At 38.5% G+C, this 21,043-nt stretch overlaps 1 protein-coding gene across 2 annotated transcripts; it reads left to right on the forward strand.

Annotated features, from left to right (window-relative positions):
- The first annotated feature begins 9,198 nt into the window (after nt 1-9,198).
- Nucleotides 9,199-19,817, forward strand: rer1 (retention in endoplasmic reticulum sorting receptor 1). Of its 2 annotated transcripts, XM_033969112.2 has the most exons (8): nt 9,199-9,292; nt 12,025-12,106; nt 12,994-13,098; nt 13,877-13,973; nt 14,070-14,148; nt 15,949-16,084; nt 17,327-17,381; nt 19,356-19,817. In XM_033969112.2, the coding sequence occupies exons 2-8, from the start codon at nt 12,026-12,028 to the stop codon at nt 19,364-19,366; spliced, it is 564 nt and encodes a 187-aa protein (XP_033825003.1). In that variant the 5' UTR covers nt 9,199-9,292; nt 12,025; the 3' UTR covers nt 19,367-19,817. The 2 variants fall into 2 exon arrangements, with proteins under 2 accessions (XP_033825003.1, XP_055079055.1); XM_055223080.1 differs by having other exon boundaries at nt 17,327-19,817.
- Nucleotides 19,818-21,043: the final 1,226 nt, after the last annotated feature.

Here is a 21,043-nt window from a genome sequence, read left to right on the forward strand (position 1 = left end):
TTGTCTCAAAAAAAACAACAAAAAAACAAAAAAAACAAAAACGTAAACAATTAATTTTTAGGAGGCTGTGATCAATATAAGCGTCCATGGTCCTGTTTAGGTGTTTGATTTTCAACAAAAACGGTGAGTGGCTAATGCTAGCTAGCTTGTGAGTATAAGCTAGCTAGCATTAGCTAAAAATTTGTTCACCTAGATAGAAATTTGAGAATTTGTTCACCTGTTGTAGTTCCAGCTAAGTGAGTTCTTTATGGTCAGATTGTGGTAAAATAAAGCTCAGATTAAGTCTAACAGAGCTTCAGACAGACCAGACCCTACAATTAGCAAAACACCCCCAGGGAATGTTGATGACATCAGCTTCCAGACTTCCAATACTTAATTCACATGCATTTTACTCTTTAATTTATTTAATTTTATTTACTCTCCACTGATTTCACAGAAAATCACCAGCCTCCTGTTGTGCAGTCATTTAGAGTACATAATATCAATGGGGTTTTTTTTTAATGTCAGATGCCCTTCCTGAAATTTGTTATTGTGCTTTTAATACTGTTGTGTGGGGCATTTCTTATTGTTACAAAAAGTGCAGATAACACAATACTAAATAATCAAAGTCAGTATTATAACCATAGAACTATAGTTAAAATATTATTTGAACATTGTAAGCATTTTTGTCTTTTGGTGTATTGTGAAAAGGCCTTGCAGGTACTTGGCGCCTACTTCATGGCACTTGAAGATTTCAAATTAGGACATTCCCCTCTTTAAATATTAGTAGCATTTACATGTAAAGTTAGTGTCAGTTTGGTGTGATAAATAAATCAAATATAACATAATTTTGCTCACATTTTCACAAAACATTGGTCAGAGCACTTTACCACTTATATATGTCAGGACTCACTGTGCTAACAATGATCAGTATTATGTGTAAATGTAAAAATGTGACTTTGTATATGTATGTTGTTATATCCATGGGTAGTTTGTATCTGTTTTTGTAAAGAATATTATGGGATGTACCAGTGTAACTTTCAAATGTCAGTTTTTGATGTTGTTCAGTGTTTTGCTATAAATCATGGACTCTCACTCTGGTTATTGATTAATAGTTTAATATATATTTTTAATTGTCTCAACAATTATGAAACAGTAAATATAGCTTTAAATATAGCTTTAAAGCTACCATCTGTAATTAGATCCGTTGACCCAGATCTGCTATATTCTCATGTCATCACTAGACACTCTCTATGTTACTGCTGTCTGATAGTGTGCCAGCATTACCCTGACAGAAGATCAGAGAGCACAGGTGAGCCAGAACAAAGGCCACATCTGCCATTCTCCCCTTAAAAATAAATAACATATATATATATATATATATATATATATATATATATATATATATATATATATATATATATATATATATATATATATATATATATATATATATATATATATATATATATATATTATATAGTGCAGAAGGTCATCGACAAAGATGTCGGTGTACCAGGAGCTGGTAGACTGAAGAGTTACCCGAGACTGCAGAACCCGTAAGACCAAACAGTGCATTGCCTGGATTGATTACAAGATAGCCTATGACTCAATGCCAGCGATCACTGAATGCCTGGAGCTGTACAACATCAACGGGACTCTAAGAGCCTTCATTGCATTGCAAACTGAGGTTGCAGAAAACAAGTCTTGAGGCCAATGGCAAGCTACTTGCACAAGTGACCATCAAATGTGGCATATACCAAGGAGACGCACTGTCCCCACTGCTGTTCTGCATAGGCCTGAATCCCCTCAGCCAAATCATCAGCAACACTGGCTATGGATACCGACTCAGGAATGGGGCTACCTCCTCTACATGGATGACGTCAAGCTTACGCTAAGAATGAGCGAGACATGGACTCACTGATCCACACTACCAGGATCTACAGCACAGACATTGGAATGTCATTCGAGCTTGAGAAGTATAGCCGGATGGTGACAAAGAGAGGGATGGTAGTCCACACAGAAGGGGTCTCACTCCCACAAGGGACAATAGCAGACATTGAGAACAGTTACAAGTAACTTGGTATCCCACAAGCAAATGCCAGCCTTAAAGAGGAAACAAGGAAAGCAGCCATGGCCAAATACCTCAGACGAGTAAGGCAAGTCCTAAGGAGTCAGCTCAATGGCAAGAACAAGACCCAGGCAATAAACAGCTACGCCCTGCCAGTAATCAGATACCCAGCAGGAATCATAAGCTGGCCAAAGGAGGAGATACAGACAACAGATGTTAAGACCCGAAAGCTCCTGCCCATGCATGGCAGGTTCCATCCCAAATCCAGCACCCTGAGACTGTACGCGAGCTGTAAGGAAGGAGGCCGAGGACTAGTGAGTGTGAGAGCTACAGTTTAGGATGAAACATCCAAGATCCATAAGTACATCATGGACAATGCCCCAACAGATGACGTACTCAGCGACTGTCTCAGACAGTGGAGCGCAGAGGTGCTGGGGGAACCATAATGGAAGGACAAGCCCCATCATGGGATGTACCACCGGAACATAACTGAAGTGGCTGATATCTAGAAATACTACTAATGGCTTGAGAAAGCTGGACTGAAGGACAGCACAGAGACACTCATCCTGGCTGCACAGGAGCAGGCCTTGAGCACCAGAGCGATAGAGGCCCAGATCTACCACACCAGAGAAGACCAAAGGTGTAGGCTGTGCAAAGAGGACAATCCAGCACATAACTGCAGGCTGTAAGATGCTGGCAGGGAAAGCATACATGGAGAATGATCGAGCCAAGATCCTATGGGACTTCCGGATACAGACAGACAGAATGGTGAGGGCAAACCAACCGGACATTGTGGTGGTGGATAAAAAACAAAGCAAAGCCGCTGTGGTGGACATCGCAGTACCAAGTGATGGGAACATCAGGAAAAAGCAACATGAGAAACTAGACAAATATCAGGGGCTCAAAGAAGAGGTGGAGAAGGCCTGGAAAGTGAAGGTATCAGTGGTGCCTGTGGTCATCGGAGCACTTGGGGCAGTGACCCCCAAACTGGAGGAGTGGCTACAGCAGATATATATATATATATATATATATATATATATATATATATATATATATATATATATATATATATATATATATATATATATATATATATATATATATATACATACACACACACAGTTTCACTACTTAAGTTATTTTGTGGTTATTTTGTTCTCTTCTATTATATTGCAAAGTGTGAGCTACTGTGTCCACGTAATTTAGTGTCTTTTTTTTTTTTTTTTTTTTTTTTTTCATAAACCTCATTTGATCAATGTATTATACAACGTTTTCAGGAGTGATTGTCAGTGTTGGGCATCTTACTTCAAAAATGTAATTAGTTATAGTTACAAGTTACTAGGTAAAGTAACTATGCTGTTACTTATTATGTTAAAACAATAAAAACACAACAGATGTTTACCTTTAACATTTATTTCACTTTAACAGATTGCAATTATATTGCATTTGTTTACAAGTAAATTATAGAATGTATCAAAAAAAATATATATATATAAAAAAAATTCATTTGAAGTGCAAATAAATCAACATGTCACACAATTTCAGACAACTGAACTTCAAGTATTTTCTTTTTCTTCATTAAAATAAACAATAACATTAAAGTGCTTACAGTAAAATACTGAAAAGGTTCATTGCCATGTATTGCAAAACTAAGGCATTCAAATGTAAACAGTGTAAAATAAGACAAAACCTTTAAGCTTCTCAGAATCAGAATCAGAATCACTTTTATTGATCCCCGAGGGGAAATTCTCTTCATTACAAATGCCACCGACCACAAAATAGAAAATTTTCAAATAAGTAGCGTCCTAATAATCCCGTGTTAAAAACAATAAGAATAAAATAGAGTCAATAAATAATTAAAATAGAGTCTATAAATAATTTACATAACAACATATTTGGATCAATGTACAGACAGTAAATGGGATATTGCAGTACTTGTATGTGATCAGTTACAGCCTCTCAGTCTCTCAGTGGAGCAGCGTGGCTGAACGAGCTCTTCTGATTGGCCAACACCTTGTGGAGGGGGTGGAAGAGAGAGTCCAGAATAGTCCTGATTTTGACCAACATCCTCCTGTCCGACACAACAGTCAGAGAGTCCAGCTCCTCCCCCACAACATGGCCAGCCTTCCTGATGATCTTATTGAGTCTATTAGTGTCCCTCACGCGCAGACTGGTGCCCCAGCAGACCACAGCGTACATGATGGCACTGGCCAACATAGACTCGTAGAACATCCTGAGCATTGTCCTGCAGATGTCAAAGGACCTCAGCCTCCTCAGGAAATAGACCCTTCTTGTAGACAGCGTCCACGTTTCTGCTCCATTCCAGTTTATTATCCAAGTACGTTCTCAGGTACTTGTACTCCTCCACCACGTGTACACTAACCCCATGGATGGAGATGGGAGTCACAGCAGCTTTGGTCCTCCTCAAATCCACCACCAGTTCTTTTGTCTTGGTCACGTTGAGTTGAAGGTGGTTCTTTTCACTCCAGGTGACAAAGTTGTCCACTACAGTCCTGTACTCCCTCTCGTCACCACCGCTGATGCATCCCACCACTGCAGAGTCATCAGAAAACTTCTGAAGGTGGCAAGTCTCACTGCAGTAGCTGAGGTCTGTAGTGTAGAGCAGGGGTCACCAACCTTTTTTAACCTGAGAGCTACTTTATGGGCACTGAGTCATACGAAGAGCGACCAGTTTGAGACACTCTTCTGAAATAACACATTTTCTCAGTTTGCCTTTAGTTATACATTATTAATAATGATAAATGATAATCATCTATGTGAACACACTGATCATGTTGCAAGACACTGATCACATTAATGATTTCTCAAAATAATTATCAACAATGAGCGAGGAGGGAAACAGATATCAGTATTCAGCACTTTAACTTTACTAATCTTAGTAATTGTTAAATTTCCAGATGACACTTACATCACTACATCTCATAGGAAAAGTGTCCCATTTTCACTATCCACTGACAAACCTTTTTAACAAAACATAAATAATATACATTGCACCATGTTTCATAAAGTTATCAATTATGTAATGTTAAAGAAAAATAAGCTTACATATTTTTAAATAAATCTCGGTTGCGTTGTGTGACTTTTTCACCGGTGTCGTGAAAAAAGCCTGTTGTTTACCCAACGCTGCGTTTAGCTCTGGGCTTGTTCTGCCCATAGTGCGCGTCCCTGTGGGGAGTACGCGTCCCCGTGGGGAGTTAGTGTGGAGTTTTGTGAGACGTAGTGAAATGTCCCTCCACATTGTGTCGCTTTGCCGTCACCACAGTCGCTCCGCAGATGAGATACGCGCAGGTTTCTTTTACAGTCTTAAATCGTTGTGAAAGTGATCTCTTTATTTTCTACCATGTTTTGGAGTAAGAAACTGCATTCAGTGCATCCTCACAGCGCTCGTGAGCGGAGCACTGGTTTTGTCACGCGCACAATACTGACCTTTGAAGTGAGTAGGTCAAAGTTCACCTTAACTTATCTAAACTTCACATATAATGAACATATGTTTAAGATATTGTCATTTTTAAATCTATATAAACGCAAGGGTGATAAAAAAAAAAAAAAAAAAAAGCAACAGAGTAAAATTAAATTTTAGATGCAGCTCATTAGTGAGTTGTGCTATTTTTAGAACCGGTCTGCGGGCGACTCATGTGGGGCTTGGGGGCAACATGGCGCCCGCGGGCACAGGGTTGGTGACCCCTAGTGTAGAGAGTGAAGAGGAAGGGAGAGAGGACTGTCCCTTGTGGAGCCCCGGTATTGCTGACCACTCTGTCTGACACACAGCCCTGTAAGCGTACATACTGTGGTCTTCCAGTAAGATAGTCCACAATCCAGGACACCAAGGAGTCATCCACCTGCATCACAGCCAGCTTCTCAGCCAGCAGAGCCGGCTTGATGGTGTCAAAGGCACTGGAGAAGTCAAAAAACATGACCCTCATAGTGGTAGCCGGCTTGTCCAGGTGGGGGTAGACTCTGTGGAGTAGGGTCAGGATGGCGTCGTCTACTCCGAGGTGGGGCTGGTAGGCGAACTGGAGGGGGTCCTGCAGATGTTGGGCCCTTGGCCGCAGCTGCTCCAAGAGGAGTCGTTCCAGAGTCTTCATGATGTGGGAGGTCAGTGCCACAGGGGGTCGCTGGGGTGCGGAGTTTTCGGGATGGGGACGGCCAGACACTGTAATTCTGTCCAGTATTCAAATATTAATCACTTTTATTTCAACATAAACTGAACTTTATCCATCTCTTTAACATTCATTAAAAGATTCACACAATCCCTACTAACACTTGTCTATTCCTTTATTTATCTATCTATCCATCCTAACGATTGGACCAGTGGTTGTATCTTAGAAGCAGGATCTTTCAAACCTCTGATCTGAGCCTGTTCCTCTTTGGAGACAACACGGTCACGTTTTTGATCAAAACAGAACTCGGACCCAATCAGCTGTCAATGAACGTGTGGACAGGACATCATTTCCCATCATGCATTAAGCGTTTGTAGTCCATGCAGGCGGCCACAGTCGGTGGAGAGCTGCTGCGCTCGCCTTGCTCAGAAACTTCCCTTTACCGGCACACAGGTTACGGCCGTGTCTCAATTCGCCAAATGCACCTTTTGAAGTACTCTTCAAAGTGTAGTTTGAAGGTTCTGGTCGAGAATCTGCCCTCCTCAGTGTAGCCGCCATCTTGCTGAAGTGGGACAGGTCTACGCCAAGGACCGCACTTCCACCACTGTCTTTGAGTGTACGATACGCACATTACGTACGTTATTTTTTAATGATGTATTATTTAATAGAAGAAAAGTCAAGATGTCGTCGTCACAGCCATTTCTTTTTGTTTAGATTGAATATCAATAGGCAATTATAACGTTCAAGGTGATTTTTTTGTCATTTGTAGCTACTTCATAACTTTAAAGGGTTAAAAAAATATACCTTGTAAAAACAGAGACAGAGGTAAAAATATAATTTTCACATTCATAGTCCATAAACCAGAGAACACTGATTAGTGGTGTATATAGTGGGATATTGCAGTGTAACAATTCGGTATTTTGGCCAGTGTCTACACCACTTTAATAACAGTAAAGGGCGCTGTTTCCCTTCTATACCGTGCCAGTTCTTTCCATATTATTATTGTGAGGGATTTTCTTGCAGTGCAGCGCTACATCAAACTAGTATCTTGATTTACTAACACGAAGGTAAATGACACGTACCCACCACGGGGTGCAGAAATTACGTAACTGCCCTTCGATGCACACTTCGAATGGTGATCCTAAGGCCTGTTTGGCGAATTGGGACACGGCCTACGTCAGAGCAAGTCGGTGGAATCTTGGACACAAAACTAACCGGCATGCACCGCGCACCGATCGACGGTGATCGTATCTGTGCCCGCCTCATCTCAAACGAGCCTTTTATCTCACCCCAGCCTCCGCTTTCACCAAAGAAACACAACAGTGGTGCAGCTCCTTGGCTGAGAGACTCTGATGAAGAGCAGAGTGAACTCAATTAAAAGTAACGCGCCACATTTTATTGTCAGTAACGGTAACGGCATTGGGAAAAGTAATTAGTCAGATTACTCCGTTAGTGAAAAAAATAATGCAGTTAGTAACGCTGTTATAGTTTAACTCCGTTATTCCCAACACTGGTGATTGTATTATGAGGCAATCTTTTGTGTGGTAGGCAGGATATAAATAGCCTTCAGTAAATTTAAATTTCATTCTGGCAAAGGTGGTATCTTTATGTAAGAAATAAATTATCACTTTTTAAATATGAGGACATAGCCTATTCTTTGAATTAGACCTGCAAGTCTTTCAATTCAGTAGGTTCACACAAATTGCAAAATGCAACAATCTGGAGCCTCCCCTGGGACTTTATGGATCAATCAGTTATGTAAGAATTAAACAGTGAGGAGCTGCTAAGTGTCTGGTGTTCTACAATGCCTTTTTTGTTTGTCACGTAGCTTATTGCCTATATAAATACAAGACTATAAGCAACGTGTTATTATAGACGAACATACAAATTATTCTAAACATACATAGCTTACAAATTATTATAGATACACACACAAGAAGACAAGCAATACATACATAAAGATTATATAAAATAAGGGTAATTAAATGAGTCAGGTTGATAATCTTAGTTCTTTAAAAACTAATAACATGTAATCTTTTTTGGCAGTCAATACAGAATAATGGGATATACGATCATTGTTGTTGCCTGCTTCTCTCTAAGACTCAGAACATGCAACTGTTTATTAGACTATAACAATTGACTACTTTTATGCCATTCTTGTTATTAAGTTCCATTTTAGAAAGACTGATCACTTGGTTGTCTGTGGAGTCCCAGCCATCTCGCCCCTCCGTCTGCTCTGCCCCTGCTCCAGTACACTGAGCGCAGCTACTGTCTGAGCAGCAGCCTCTCATTGGGCCGTGGACAAATGCTTCAGAGAACTGTCACAGTCCAGTCCAAAACTTTTGTCCACACACATAGACTTAAATGTTATGTTGTTGTTTTCAACATTCAACTTTTTTTTTTCGAGAAATGCGCCGTGCACCCATGCGACATACTCATGCAATTGAATCTACAGACATATTATTGCATCAGTTGTTTTGCTCCTAACATCGTGAATAAGAGGCGGATTGACCATAAACAAAAAATGGCTAAAAGCTTAGATTGTGTAGAATGCGTTTATGGACTCTAAACATATGAAGTCTGTAGCTGCGACAGGCGCATGCCAGTAAGAGGCAAGAGAGACGGGAGCAAAACGGCACTGATATACGTTTTATTGTTGAGTATTTAAAACAACTTTTACACATCTGCTGTCTTCATGGGGCAAATATTAAACCTCAAAAATGTGCTGATCACAGGGGCGCTTAAGTCAAAAGGGCAGGTGCTTGAGCACTATCTGGACCCTGTCTGTGCACGTCCCTGCTGCCCCATGAGTTGAGCATTTATTGGATAATACAGAATGTGATTTAACTGTTGCTGGATTACTTGTGTGTTATACAGTATTAACGCTACGAAGTTAGCCATTGGAATTCTCTCTGACCGTGGTATAAAATATATTGATTAGTGGTCCGTACGACTTCGATACCATCGATGTCTCTTGTTTGACTATGCGTCCTGGCTGGCTCCTGTCATGGCTGTGCTCGACTACTCGCAGAAATACTGACGTGTTCACTCCATTCACTCCGGAGGGGCCAGTGCAGCGAGGCTAGTCCGAGCCGGGGTAGTGACACAGCGGCCGCATCAGGTAAAGCAACACCCACACACCGAGATTTTCAATGGATCTACAACAGACATGCATATCACGAGCACATTATTGGTTAGAGATGTAGCATTTCTCATTAAAATTCGCCAAAAAGTGCATTCTATCGCGTTTCCTTGAACATGTTTGTGTGTTAGCGTTGGCTCGGCTAGATTGATAACCGCTACGAGCAGGACCGCAGGAAGTGAGTTGTCAATGTTTACACTCCTTCCTGGGATTTGTAGTTTAGTACATCCTTATTTGCACTGCGATAGATAGGATAAAGAACTACACATAGAAGAATTAGCTTGAAAGAAGTGAGCGCAATCTTTTATGGGAAATGTTGTGTCATATTTACGTCTCAAAGCTACGTACGGCTTGTTTGATTCAACAAAAGAACTACAATGCCCATGTTGGCAGGTGATTTGGGCTAAAGGGCAACATTGCTAGTTAGCGTTTACCAATTTCCATCCTTTATATGAATGGTTTTATTGCTATTTCATGAGGAAATCTTTATTATAGACATTACAAAATTCATTAAATAAGTGTTTATATACGACCATGGCTTGAATTACGTCTATCGAATTCTTTATTGTCGTATTTTATTACGGTTTATTTGCTTTCTGATTAGCCTGGAAGCTATTCATGAGCGGTTGCAGTAAGCTAATAGCTTGGAACACAACTACTTTCTACATTTGATTTGCCATATCTTATTCTGGTTAGGCAAGTATACAGCGTTAGGGCGATTTGGACATAAGGTGCAGTAATATCATAATTTAGCATAACTTGTCCGGAAAAGGAACAGGCTACACAGTTAGAAATCAATTTGTCAGTGAAACGAAATCAAATGATCGGCCTTGCGCTGTGTGTTTCTGTCTCGATCTAGCGTTACGTTTTTAACTTGCTAGCAAGAGGGAGATTGGGATTTGTGGGTTAGAGTTTTGTTTTGTTTTTTTCTTTTTGCTGTGTTGAAGAAATCTTTAATTGCAGGTCAGTGGGGGTTGTGCCCTACTGTCTTTTTGCTTTGGTCTTTCAAACTTTGAATGACATTTTTACACCTAGTGAGATTTTTTCACACGATTTATAAAATTTAATATGTGATTTGGTGAATTAATGCATAAATACCCATTGGTGTCACTAGTTCACTGTGTCAAATTCATGGACATATCGATTTTATTAGAACTGATCTAATCCATTAATAGACAACATTTCCGTGGCAATCATCTGGTAATTTGATCACTAAACGAAACCATGTCAAATTGTGTAAAGGTGAAATTGCTAAAATGTGCAAAGCATATTTATTTTATTCTTTTGTGATGTTTTTTGAAACCCAGCAATACCTTTTTAGATGTGCTAAGTTCAACAGTAGTTATCAACTGTCACCACTCATTTATAATTATTCCAAGTTTCTGTGGTTACGTAGTGATGATTGCCTCCTGGGGCAGTGCCAGAGGCTTTCAATAGTTTCATGAAAAGGAGTTGTACCTTTCAGGTTTGTCTGGGTTCAAGTTATCAGACTCAGCTCTATTGTAATAAAGGTATTAATACATTTTTAGCACGTGGTAACCAATATTGTGAGTTTATAAAGCCAGTATTTTATTAATAAAAAATTGATGATAATGATAAAATGATGATGATAATAATAATAATAATAATAATAATCCATCCATTTTCTTCCGCTTATCTGGAGCCGGGTCGCGGGGGCAGCAGTCTAGGCAGGGACTCCCAAACTTCCCTCACCCCAGACACGTCCTCCAGCTCCTCCGGTGGGATCCCAAGGCGTTCCCAGGCCAGCCGAGAGACATAGTCCCTCCAGCCTGTCCTGGGTCTTCCCCGGGGCCTCCTCCCGGTGGGACATGCCCAGAACACCTCCCTAGGGAGACGTCCAGGAGGCATCCTGAGCAGATGCCCGAGTCACCTCAGCTGGCTCCTCTCAACGTGTAGGAGCAGCGGCTCTACTCCTAGCTCCTTCCGTGTGACTGAGCTCCTCACCCTATCCCTAAGGGTGCGCCCATAGCCACTCTGCGGAGGAAACCCATTTCGGCCGCTTGTATCCGCGATCTTGTCCTTTCGGTCATTACCCAGAGCTCATGAACATAGGTGAGGGTGGGAACGTAGATTGACCGGTAAATCGAGAGCTTCGCCTTCCTGCTCAGCTCCTTCTTCACCACAACGGACCGATACAGCGACTGCATCACTGCAGACGCTGCACCGATCCGCCTGTCAATCTCACGCTCCATCCTTCCCTCACTCGTGAACAAGACCCCGAGATACTTGAACTCCTCCACTTGGGGCAGAGACTCACCACCCACCTGGAGAGGGCAAACCACCTTTTTCTGGTCGAGAACCATGGCCTCGAATTTGGAGGAGCTGATTCTCATCCCAGCCACTTCACATTCGGCTGCAAACCGCCCCAGTGCCTGCTGCAGGTCCTGGCTCGATGAAGCCATCAGGACAACATCATCCACAAACAGCAGAGATGAGATCCTGTGGTTCCCGAACCAGACCCCCTCCGGCCCCAGGCTGCACCTAGAAATTCTGTCCATAAATATAATGAACAGAACCGGTGTCAAAGGGCAGCCCTGCCGGAGTCCAACATGCATATAATATATATATATATATATATATATATATATATATATATATATATATATATATATATATAATTAATAATAATAATAATAATAATAATAATAATAATAATAATAAATAAAACAAATACAAATTTTCTGTTTCAGAATGTCAGAAGGGGATAGTGCTGGGGAGTCAATCCATGGAAAACCATCGGTAGTCGCAGTCTTTTTTACACGGATTGGACAGGTAAAGTTATAGAATGTAACTATTATCTATTTGATGGACATGTTCAATTGCAGGCCCTTTTGGATAAGACAGTAATGCAAGAAATAAGGCCTGTTGGGCATTTCAATATGGCTGCTCAATAGGGCTGCTGTAGTCAACTAAAAACATGTCCTACCGATTAATTAGTTAAGGGGGTGTGGCAAAAGCTCTCAAAACTATTATGTATCTCCATGTAACTGACCCAAACTGTTCTCACAAGACTACACTTCCACAAGGTTAATGCAAAACTAACTATGGAGCTCAGTTCAAGCTCAAATTTCCCATTAATTTTTCTCTTAAACTTTCCAAAAAAAATGATTAAGTCTGAAAGCCTGCTCAGGCTTAATTAGCTACCTGGCAACTAATGACCACAAGACTTATAACTATCTAACTATCTATCTTCTGCAACTTTATAAAGTGCTAAGTTATTAAAACGTTTTGCTTAAAACAACCAAGTTATGGATAATAGTTACCACGTAGCTGGTTCGCCTCAAAGATGAATGGAAATTTTACTTACGGAACTGGACCTGACTTTGAAGGGGGCAGGACTGTCAAATCTTCAGGTAATTTACTCCATATCTAGCTGTTGTCCCATATAAATCCTTTCTAATGTAAATAAAATGTCTTGGTTGACCTAAATTTGTACTAGTCAACTAATCACCATCGATTAATTAATCAAATTAACGACTATAGGACCACAGCCTTACTGCTCAGATATGGGGAAACAAATATTTCAAGAACACATTTTTCTAATCTATTAATTTATTCCTTTAAATTGTACATTTTCGACAGAACCTGAATTATCATTTTTATGAAATTTAAGAAACTGTAGCTGCAAAAAAAATGGACTTTTTTACGTTTTCAAACAGATCTATCAGTCATGGTTGGACAAGTCAACACCGTTCTATGCAGTGAGATGGGCTGCGACCTTACTACTCACAGCAATCTACATGATCAGAGTGTACATACTACAGGTAACGCAAAAAACTCTACTCATTCTCTCAGTACATTTCTATGAACAAAAACACATTTCAACCAAAGTCTTATTAAATCACTAAAAGGAATTGTAAACTGCACCATAACGGACTTGTTTTCTTTGCTTTTTCAGGAATGTTCCATAGCATGACATTAAACATTGCATTCATGGTATTCAGTTACAGGTGAAAAAAACTTGTAAAAACATGCATTCATACTCTGAGGGGAATTCCTCTTCACAGATCTGACTTGTAAATTGTGTTTCTTCTTTCCATGGAAAAGAAACACTAATGCTATACTGTGGAATATTCCAGGCAAAGAATTTACTATCATCATGGAGGCAAGAAGGTGGCAGACCCTCCAGAAAGCCTTTGTAGATGTGGAATTGTGGAGTTACAGCCAGTTGAACAGTGCACATACAACTGAATGTTTAAGAAAGTTGGTCAGCCATTAGTTAATTATGATCTAAAATAAAACACCAAAAGTTTAACACACTCAATAGTGACTTTTACTGAGGCTTTGACCTCATGTAAATGTGATCGATGGGTCATTACCGACATCTTCTTGATTATTCAAAAATTTGCTATTACTGAGGCCTAATGGCTATTGGAAAAACTACACATTCCTCCAACAGAATAGTTACATTATCGTGCACATTTAAAATTGTGTCAACACTTGCCCAGCGTCATAAGGAGGATCAAGTTAAAAGTTAAACAAGGATTTGACAAAAAATTCTGTAGTTCATGTTTAATTAAACTATTATCGTCTTCTTTTTAGGGTTGGTATATAGTAACTTATGCTTTGGGAATCTACCATCTCAACCTCTTCATTGCTTTCCTGTCACCTAAAGTGGACCCGTCACTGCTTGATGAAGGTACGTTGGTGGAGGGAGAGAAAATATGCCTTCAAAACATGCACAATAATTTAACAAATAGGAAATAAACAATACCATTTGGTTTCCTTATCACAGATGATGGTCCAGCTCTTCCGACCAAGCAGAATGAGGAATTTCGTCCATTCATCAGGAGGTTACCGGAGTTCAAATTCTGGTATGTTTTTCTGTTGTTAGGAAGAAGTAATATCATAATTGTATGATGATTTATTCTTATTGATTAACTATCATGACTTAACAGCCTTGGATTAAATATCAAGCATGTTACAAGGGATGTTAAAAATGTCTCTGTTCAAAATTGCTTCCCATATCAATGTTGAGTACTTAAATTTTTTTTAATATGACCTGAATAATAACGAGTATTGATTAACCAATTTATCTTGACATCATTAGTCACAATATCAAATTCGAGTGCTCAGATTATTGTTGGAAGAAGCACCACGGTTATGTTGTGTGGCTCTCTGGTCCCCCCTATGTTTTGTTTGAATGCAGGTTGGGTCTGGGACCATAGACTGCGATAGATGACAATTCAATCACGTTGCTTATTAGCACACACCTCCTCTTGAATATTCTTACATCATTCAGAATAAAATATATAATTTCTTAGATTTACTTTTTTGCTGTGTAAATAGCTGTTAACAGTGTCATTATGTCCTTGCTGATTTCAAAGCTCATATTTGGCTAAGTCTATTCACTAAGGGAATATATATTTTCATTTGTTAAATCAATACATCAGAATGCTTATTTCACACTTTACCCTTAACATTTGTAACCATTTATGATAGAAATATAAAAGTTTCCATCTAAAAGGCAGGGACAATTAACATCAAGGTTCACATTTAGGGGACAGTTTCAACACTCTTTCAACAAAACAAAGGTGTTCTCATATATGTTATTCATGTCATTACTGTTGTGTAAATTAGGCTGGCTTTGCTTCTTGTTTACAGTACAGTTGCAAGGTAGCTGTTATGAAATTATCACTAAGTTCCCACTAAGCTTTGTCTCACAGTATCCCCAAACTGGGGTAGTAGCAAATATTTCTGTTAATACAAAAAAAATTGTAGGGACTAGGGTAGTGCAGAAAAAGTACCAGTGCCAAATATCACCCATATACCCTCCCTAATAAATTGTATTATTTTCTTATTTTAAAGATACTGATGTTACTTTTGTGTTTACAGATTTTGGTCATGGACAATTATTTCAAGATGTGTTTGAATAATATTTAGAATTAATAACAATTTCACCTTCTTTGAAAATGCTAAAAATGCTGTACATTGATGTATGTTACATCTGCTCTCTTTGTCTAACTGGCATAGATGTAAAAGTGTAGGGTGTTTGGATTTGCCTTGGAAAAAAAGTGCCAAGTTAAATCTTAAATCATACTTTTTAAGCCCTGTATATTATACATATACATATATTGTATTAGCAGCTTTTGAGTTCAGTAATTCAACTGTATACTGCCTGCATCTAATTCTAAAATGTTTTATTGTCAGAGAATCAGGAAGTGCATTGTTAGCATTATGGGTGGCTGATATTGATGAGATGGAATATATAAATATATTTTTTAATGTCTCATTATGTTGATAACAATATTCAGATATTTTATGTGTTATAACATGTTAGTTTCAGTGTCTTGGTGGAGGTTCAAATCTAGCACCAGATTACACTAGCTTTTTCAGCAATTTCTTTATTATTATTATTATTTTTATTTTTTTTTACTCCCTTTGCTATATTTTTTATAGTTTTATTTATAAACAATATGTAAATTTGACTATTGAGTATATCTCCAGAACAACAATTGCGATATTGTCCATGTTTTGATATGTCTTCCACCCTTAGTTAATGTGCAATACAAGTGAGGAATAACTTTGAACCGTTGCACACCTTTTTAAACTAGTTCAGTTTTTTGTGTTTTTAAGATGGCACCTTTTTAACATAGTATATTCTTGTTTGACAGGCATTCGGCAACAAAAGGCATCGTCATTGCCATGATTTGTACATTTTTTGAGGCCTTCAACGTACCGGTGTTTTGGCCCATATTGGTCATGTACTTCATCATGCTCTTCTGCATCACTATGAAGAGGCAGATCAAGGTAAGAGCTTCACTCCAAGTGTACTATTACCATGTTAAGCCCTCAAGGCAATAACAAAAATCCCCCTTTTTACAATTATTCACAACTGTTAACTACAAAATACTCAGTACACACTCAGACTAGGCTTTTTGAACTGTGCCTTGCTCCAGTGGCATTGAGAAGTGTTCAGTTGTGCAGGTGTGAGTGTGGGCCACAGAACTGAGCCATTGCTCGGTGATGTCATCACGGTGATGTCATCACGTAGTACTGCTTGTTTATACACTGCCTGGCCAAAAAAAAAAGTCATCACCAAGAAAAAGTTCACACACTGTAACATTTTGTTGGACCACCTTTAGCTTTGATTACAGCACACATTCACTGTGGTATTGTTTTGATAAGCTTCTGGAATGTCACAAGATTTATTTCCATCCAGTGTTTCATTGATTTTTCACCAAGATCTTGCATTGATGATGGTCGAGTCTGACCGATGCGCAAAGCCTTCTCCAGCACATCCCAAAGATTCTCAATAGGGTTAAGGTCTGGACTCTGTGGTGGCCAGTCCATGGGTGAAAATGGTGTCTCATGCTCCCTGAACCACTCTTTCACAATTTGACCCTGATGGATCCTGGCATTGTCATCTTGGAATATGCCCGCGCCATCAGGGAAGAAAAAAATCCGTTGATGGATTAACCTGGTCACTCAGTATATTCGGGTAGTCAGCTGACCTCATTCTTTGAGCACATACTGTTGCTGAACCTAGACCTGACCAACTGGAGGAGGCTCGTACCTATTTGCTTAGTTAAATCCAGGTCGCGACTCTTTTTTTATTTTTTTTTGTTTTTGTTTTTTTGGCCAGGCAGTGTATGTTGTGCTGAAGAGCTAATGCTGTACCAGAGAAACAAGCTCAACAGCAGATAGTAGTCCTGTGGGGTACATGCTCCTCTGTCAGTTTATGGTTTAAACAACAGTATTGAGCAGAGTAGACAAAAGGAGATGAGAGGATGTAAAATTTCTGAAATTTTCTTACTGAAGATAAGCGTAGATCTATACCAAAATGTGTGTATGTATACACCGCATCTGGGCATGAATCGTTTGGACTCAAACTGGACAAAGGCTCCAAAGCTTTAGGGGCTTTTTTGCACTTGTGCAAAGTTTAATTGGGCTAGTGTGAGTGCACCCTAACATGTTCAAAGACGTTTCAAAGACCTGGATAATTCTTAATATTTTACTTTAACCATTTTCTTGCATGTTCTTGTCTTTCAGCACATGATCAAGTACAGATACCTACCGTTCACACATGGGAAGAGGACGTACAAAGGCAAGGAAGACACAGGGAAAACATTTGCTAGCTAAAAACCCACTCCCCTCCAAACCATGGGCTCAGATAGTGGTGTTCCGAAGGATTACTTTATTTTCTAACAGGGGAGTGAAAGCATCCAGGCAGTATCCATTCTTTATAAATGAGGGGTAGAAGTTTTAGTAAAATTTCTGTATTGCCTTGACAATTCAAATTTAGATTTCTTAATTTTTTTTGTTTTGTTAGTTTTTTTCCGGACCGGTTATGTCTGTTAGTGTGACTCAGTGCTGCCCTCTATGCCTTTTTTTAATTTTGGGGTGGTATAAAGTCACGTCAAGATTGCAGAATTCTATGTCAAACCAAAATTCCAATTTATTGTCTCCCATTGGAAATAATCTGACAATTCACTTACTGTAATGCGACATTTGTAACATTAAATATTTAAACCACTAGTGTACAGTAACATTATTAGACAGTTTTAAGGTTGACTATTTTAAAATGTATCTTTCTGTCTGATTCAAACTCCTTGTTAAGACATATCGCCTGAACATTAAAAGTAAATTATAAAACTGAGAAAACTGTAAATGCCATCACCATTTTTCTAAATATTTGAATTTAAATAAAACTTAAAGTGTGGAGTGATTTTTGCAAACAATATTTTTCAGTTTGTAATGCAGTAGGCCAGTTTCACAAGATTATCGGTTTCTTTTAAATGTTTTATTTATTTTATTTTTGACTGTTGGTAATGCAGTCCAATAAATACAATAAAGCCTGTATTTTTTTAATTACTTTTTCAGGAAAATTTGAATATTTAGTATTTTCATTTGGAAGTAAAGCAAAAACTTGACACGCTTTTTTGTTTTATTTTTGTTTTATTTTTATTTTAAGTCTAACCTTAATATTAAACATAAAATACAGATTGGTAAAAAACATCTGAATTCTATTGGGTCTTATGAAACTGGCCTTTTTGCATAATTGCAGTTTGAATATGCTACAAACAGACTCAACAGATTACTACCGGTACTTTAATTTTAATATTTTGCCCTCTGCTGTTCTTCAGTAGTCACTGCGCTCTTAAAGCCTCAGCTACAAACTTTGTCAATGATGATGTAGGACTGCATTAGAAACCTACTATTATAATGCTTTAACATTTAAATCAGTAATTCTCTTTTATTTTCTTCCCCTCAAATTAACTTGAATGAGGAAATATTTTTGGTATTTTTGTAGCTTTGAATGAGGAAAGATACAAAAAGAAAGCAGATAGAAGCAGGCAATTTAAAACAATATAAAATACAGTAGATTGTGGACTACGTCAATTCCTAACTTGCCACTAAAGTAATTTTTTTTAATTTTTTTTTTTATCAATACTTAATATTTTTGAGGGTTTTCTGGTTAAAATTTAAAGTTTAAAGAGGCCGTATTATGCTGTTTTCTTATCAAATACATACCTGGAGTTGTGTTTTGTCTTGGTTACACATGTTTAACACACAAATTTCAGGCTGAGTTCTTCTCTCAAACTGAAAACACTCTGTTACACCTTGTGAAGTCGTGGTAATACAGGCCATGCTCTATAGTGTTTTAAAACTCCATACACCTTCACTAGAATCACAGATAATTTCAGTTATGGAATTTCCAAGGTAAAAGGTACCTGGTAACCACTTGGTGATGCCACAAGGTAGAACAGAGCTTTGAGTAATCCTTTATTGTCTGTCTTCATCTCCAAACATGTGCGAATGAAACAAAGCACGACTCCGGGTATGTTTTTGATGAGGTAACTTTTTAACATACCTTAACTTGCTTAACTTACAAGAGTCACTTTTGTGTATTATAGGACCTTTAAGAACTATCAGTATTACATTTCTAAAAGGAAATTGATAGATTTTTTTTTTTTTCCCCACAATTTGCCCATTATACAAAATAGTCCAGAATCATTAGCAGATTTCAAAACCACAAATTCTAGTCATTCCAAGCAAACTGTTGTTCTTTCTTTTGCAGAGGAGACATAAGAAAACAGAAAATTGGGTGCAGATCACAGCTCCTCTATTGATTTTACTGATTTGATTTGTCATTTTTCTTTTTGGGGACTTGTCTCTGCTTCATTTTGATTGTGACTGTTGAAAGGGAACAGCCCGTGAACTGGAGGATGTGTACATACGTATATAATATATATTTTAAAGTATGATTTTTGTTCTTGAGATTTCTTTTTTTATTTCTGGTTTTCCTCCAACCGCCATACTGATATTGTTTCCAATAGTTTGAATCCATTTTGTTTGGAGAAAAAAAAAAAACTGTTGAAAGCAAAACTCAATTAGGATTTGTTCAATGAAATATTTCTCATGAATTGCATGTTGTTTTCTTGTTCTATATCTCAAAAGACAGACTTGATTTTAATAACTTAAGTGTAATTTTTCACTCCAAATGCTATTAAAGAGGCTGTGTTGCTTCAACAGAACTAAATTCTGTGTGATTCTTTTATTTGATTTTTATTTAAAATCTTGTCTTAAAGTCTTTACATGTGTAAATCATAAGTTTTTCTTAAGACATTGTAAGTGAAAGGGAACCACTTAGCCACAGCCAAAACAATAGACTCAAATAATTATGGATGTTTTTTTTATTTAAAAACAGACAAATGTGTCCATACTGTGAGCAGCCTTGCATCTCCACAAACTGGATCCTTATTTGGCCTGAAGGAGGACCTATTCCTGCTTGTTTCCATGGAAATGTTTCTTTGTTATAATCTTCCACAGTATAGCATAAACCTTGTCTATCTTCATAAAGAGTGTTTCAAAGTATGGTTTTAACTTTCTGTTTTCATGAAATTATGCTGCTAGCCCCGATGAGCATCAATGGATTGGAGTCAAATGCTGTGACGTCACACTCTTTACATAAACTGCAATTACTGCAGTAACAGTAGCTCCATAATAGTTCTCATTTAAAATACACACAAGGCAGAACCTTTTACACAGAGTTCAATGCTTTGAAAAAACTGTTGCCCAGTCTTGAACTGTGGGTTTTTATTGTCCAATAGCGCATCCCAGAGGGCAGCACTACAAACAGTGATGGATGTATAGTTTAATGCCATACTGTCAAACGTTCTAGCTAAAACTAAACATATTTTCACCGGGGGCCACATTAGCAAAATAGCTGCCTTCAAAGGGCCGGATTTAAAATAAATCTAACTACTTTTTTAACTTGTTAATTAACGTTCTGTATTTATTACTTGTTCAAGTTACAAATATTGCATATGCATTAGCCTTGATGTAAAAATGTGGCTGTGTAACTGCTGATGTCCTGATAAAATGACATTTTAAGACCATCATACCTTTCAGTTTACCCTGTTGAGGGTTTCTGGGCTGTCGAGAAACACGGAGTTTGAGCTCCCTCCAAAGATTTTCTATTGGGTTTAGGTCTGGAGACTGGCTAGGCCACTCCAGAACCTTGAAATGCTTCTTACAGAGCCACTCCTTGGTTATCCTGACTGTGTGCTTCAGGTCATTGTCATGTTGGAAGACCCAGCCATGACCCATCTTCAATACTCTAACTGAGGGAAGGAGGTTGTTCCCCAAAATCTTGCAATACATGGCCCCAGTCATCCTCTCCTTAATACAGTGCAGTCATCCTGTCCCATGTGCAGAAAATCACCCCCAAAGCATGATGTTTCCACCCCCATCCTTCACAGTAGG

Source organism: Periophthalmus magnuspinnatus, chromosome 7 (assembly GCF_009829125.3).
Source record: "Periophthalmus magnuspinnatus isolate fPerMag1 chromosome 7, fPerMag1.2.pri, whole genome shotgun sequence".
Classification (NCBI taxonomy): Eukaryota; Metazoa; Chordata; class Actinopteri; order Gobiiformes; family Gobiidae; genus Periophthalmus; species Periophthalmus magnuspinnatus.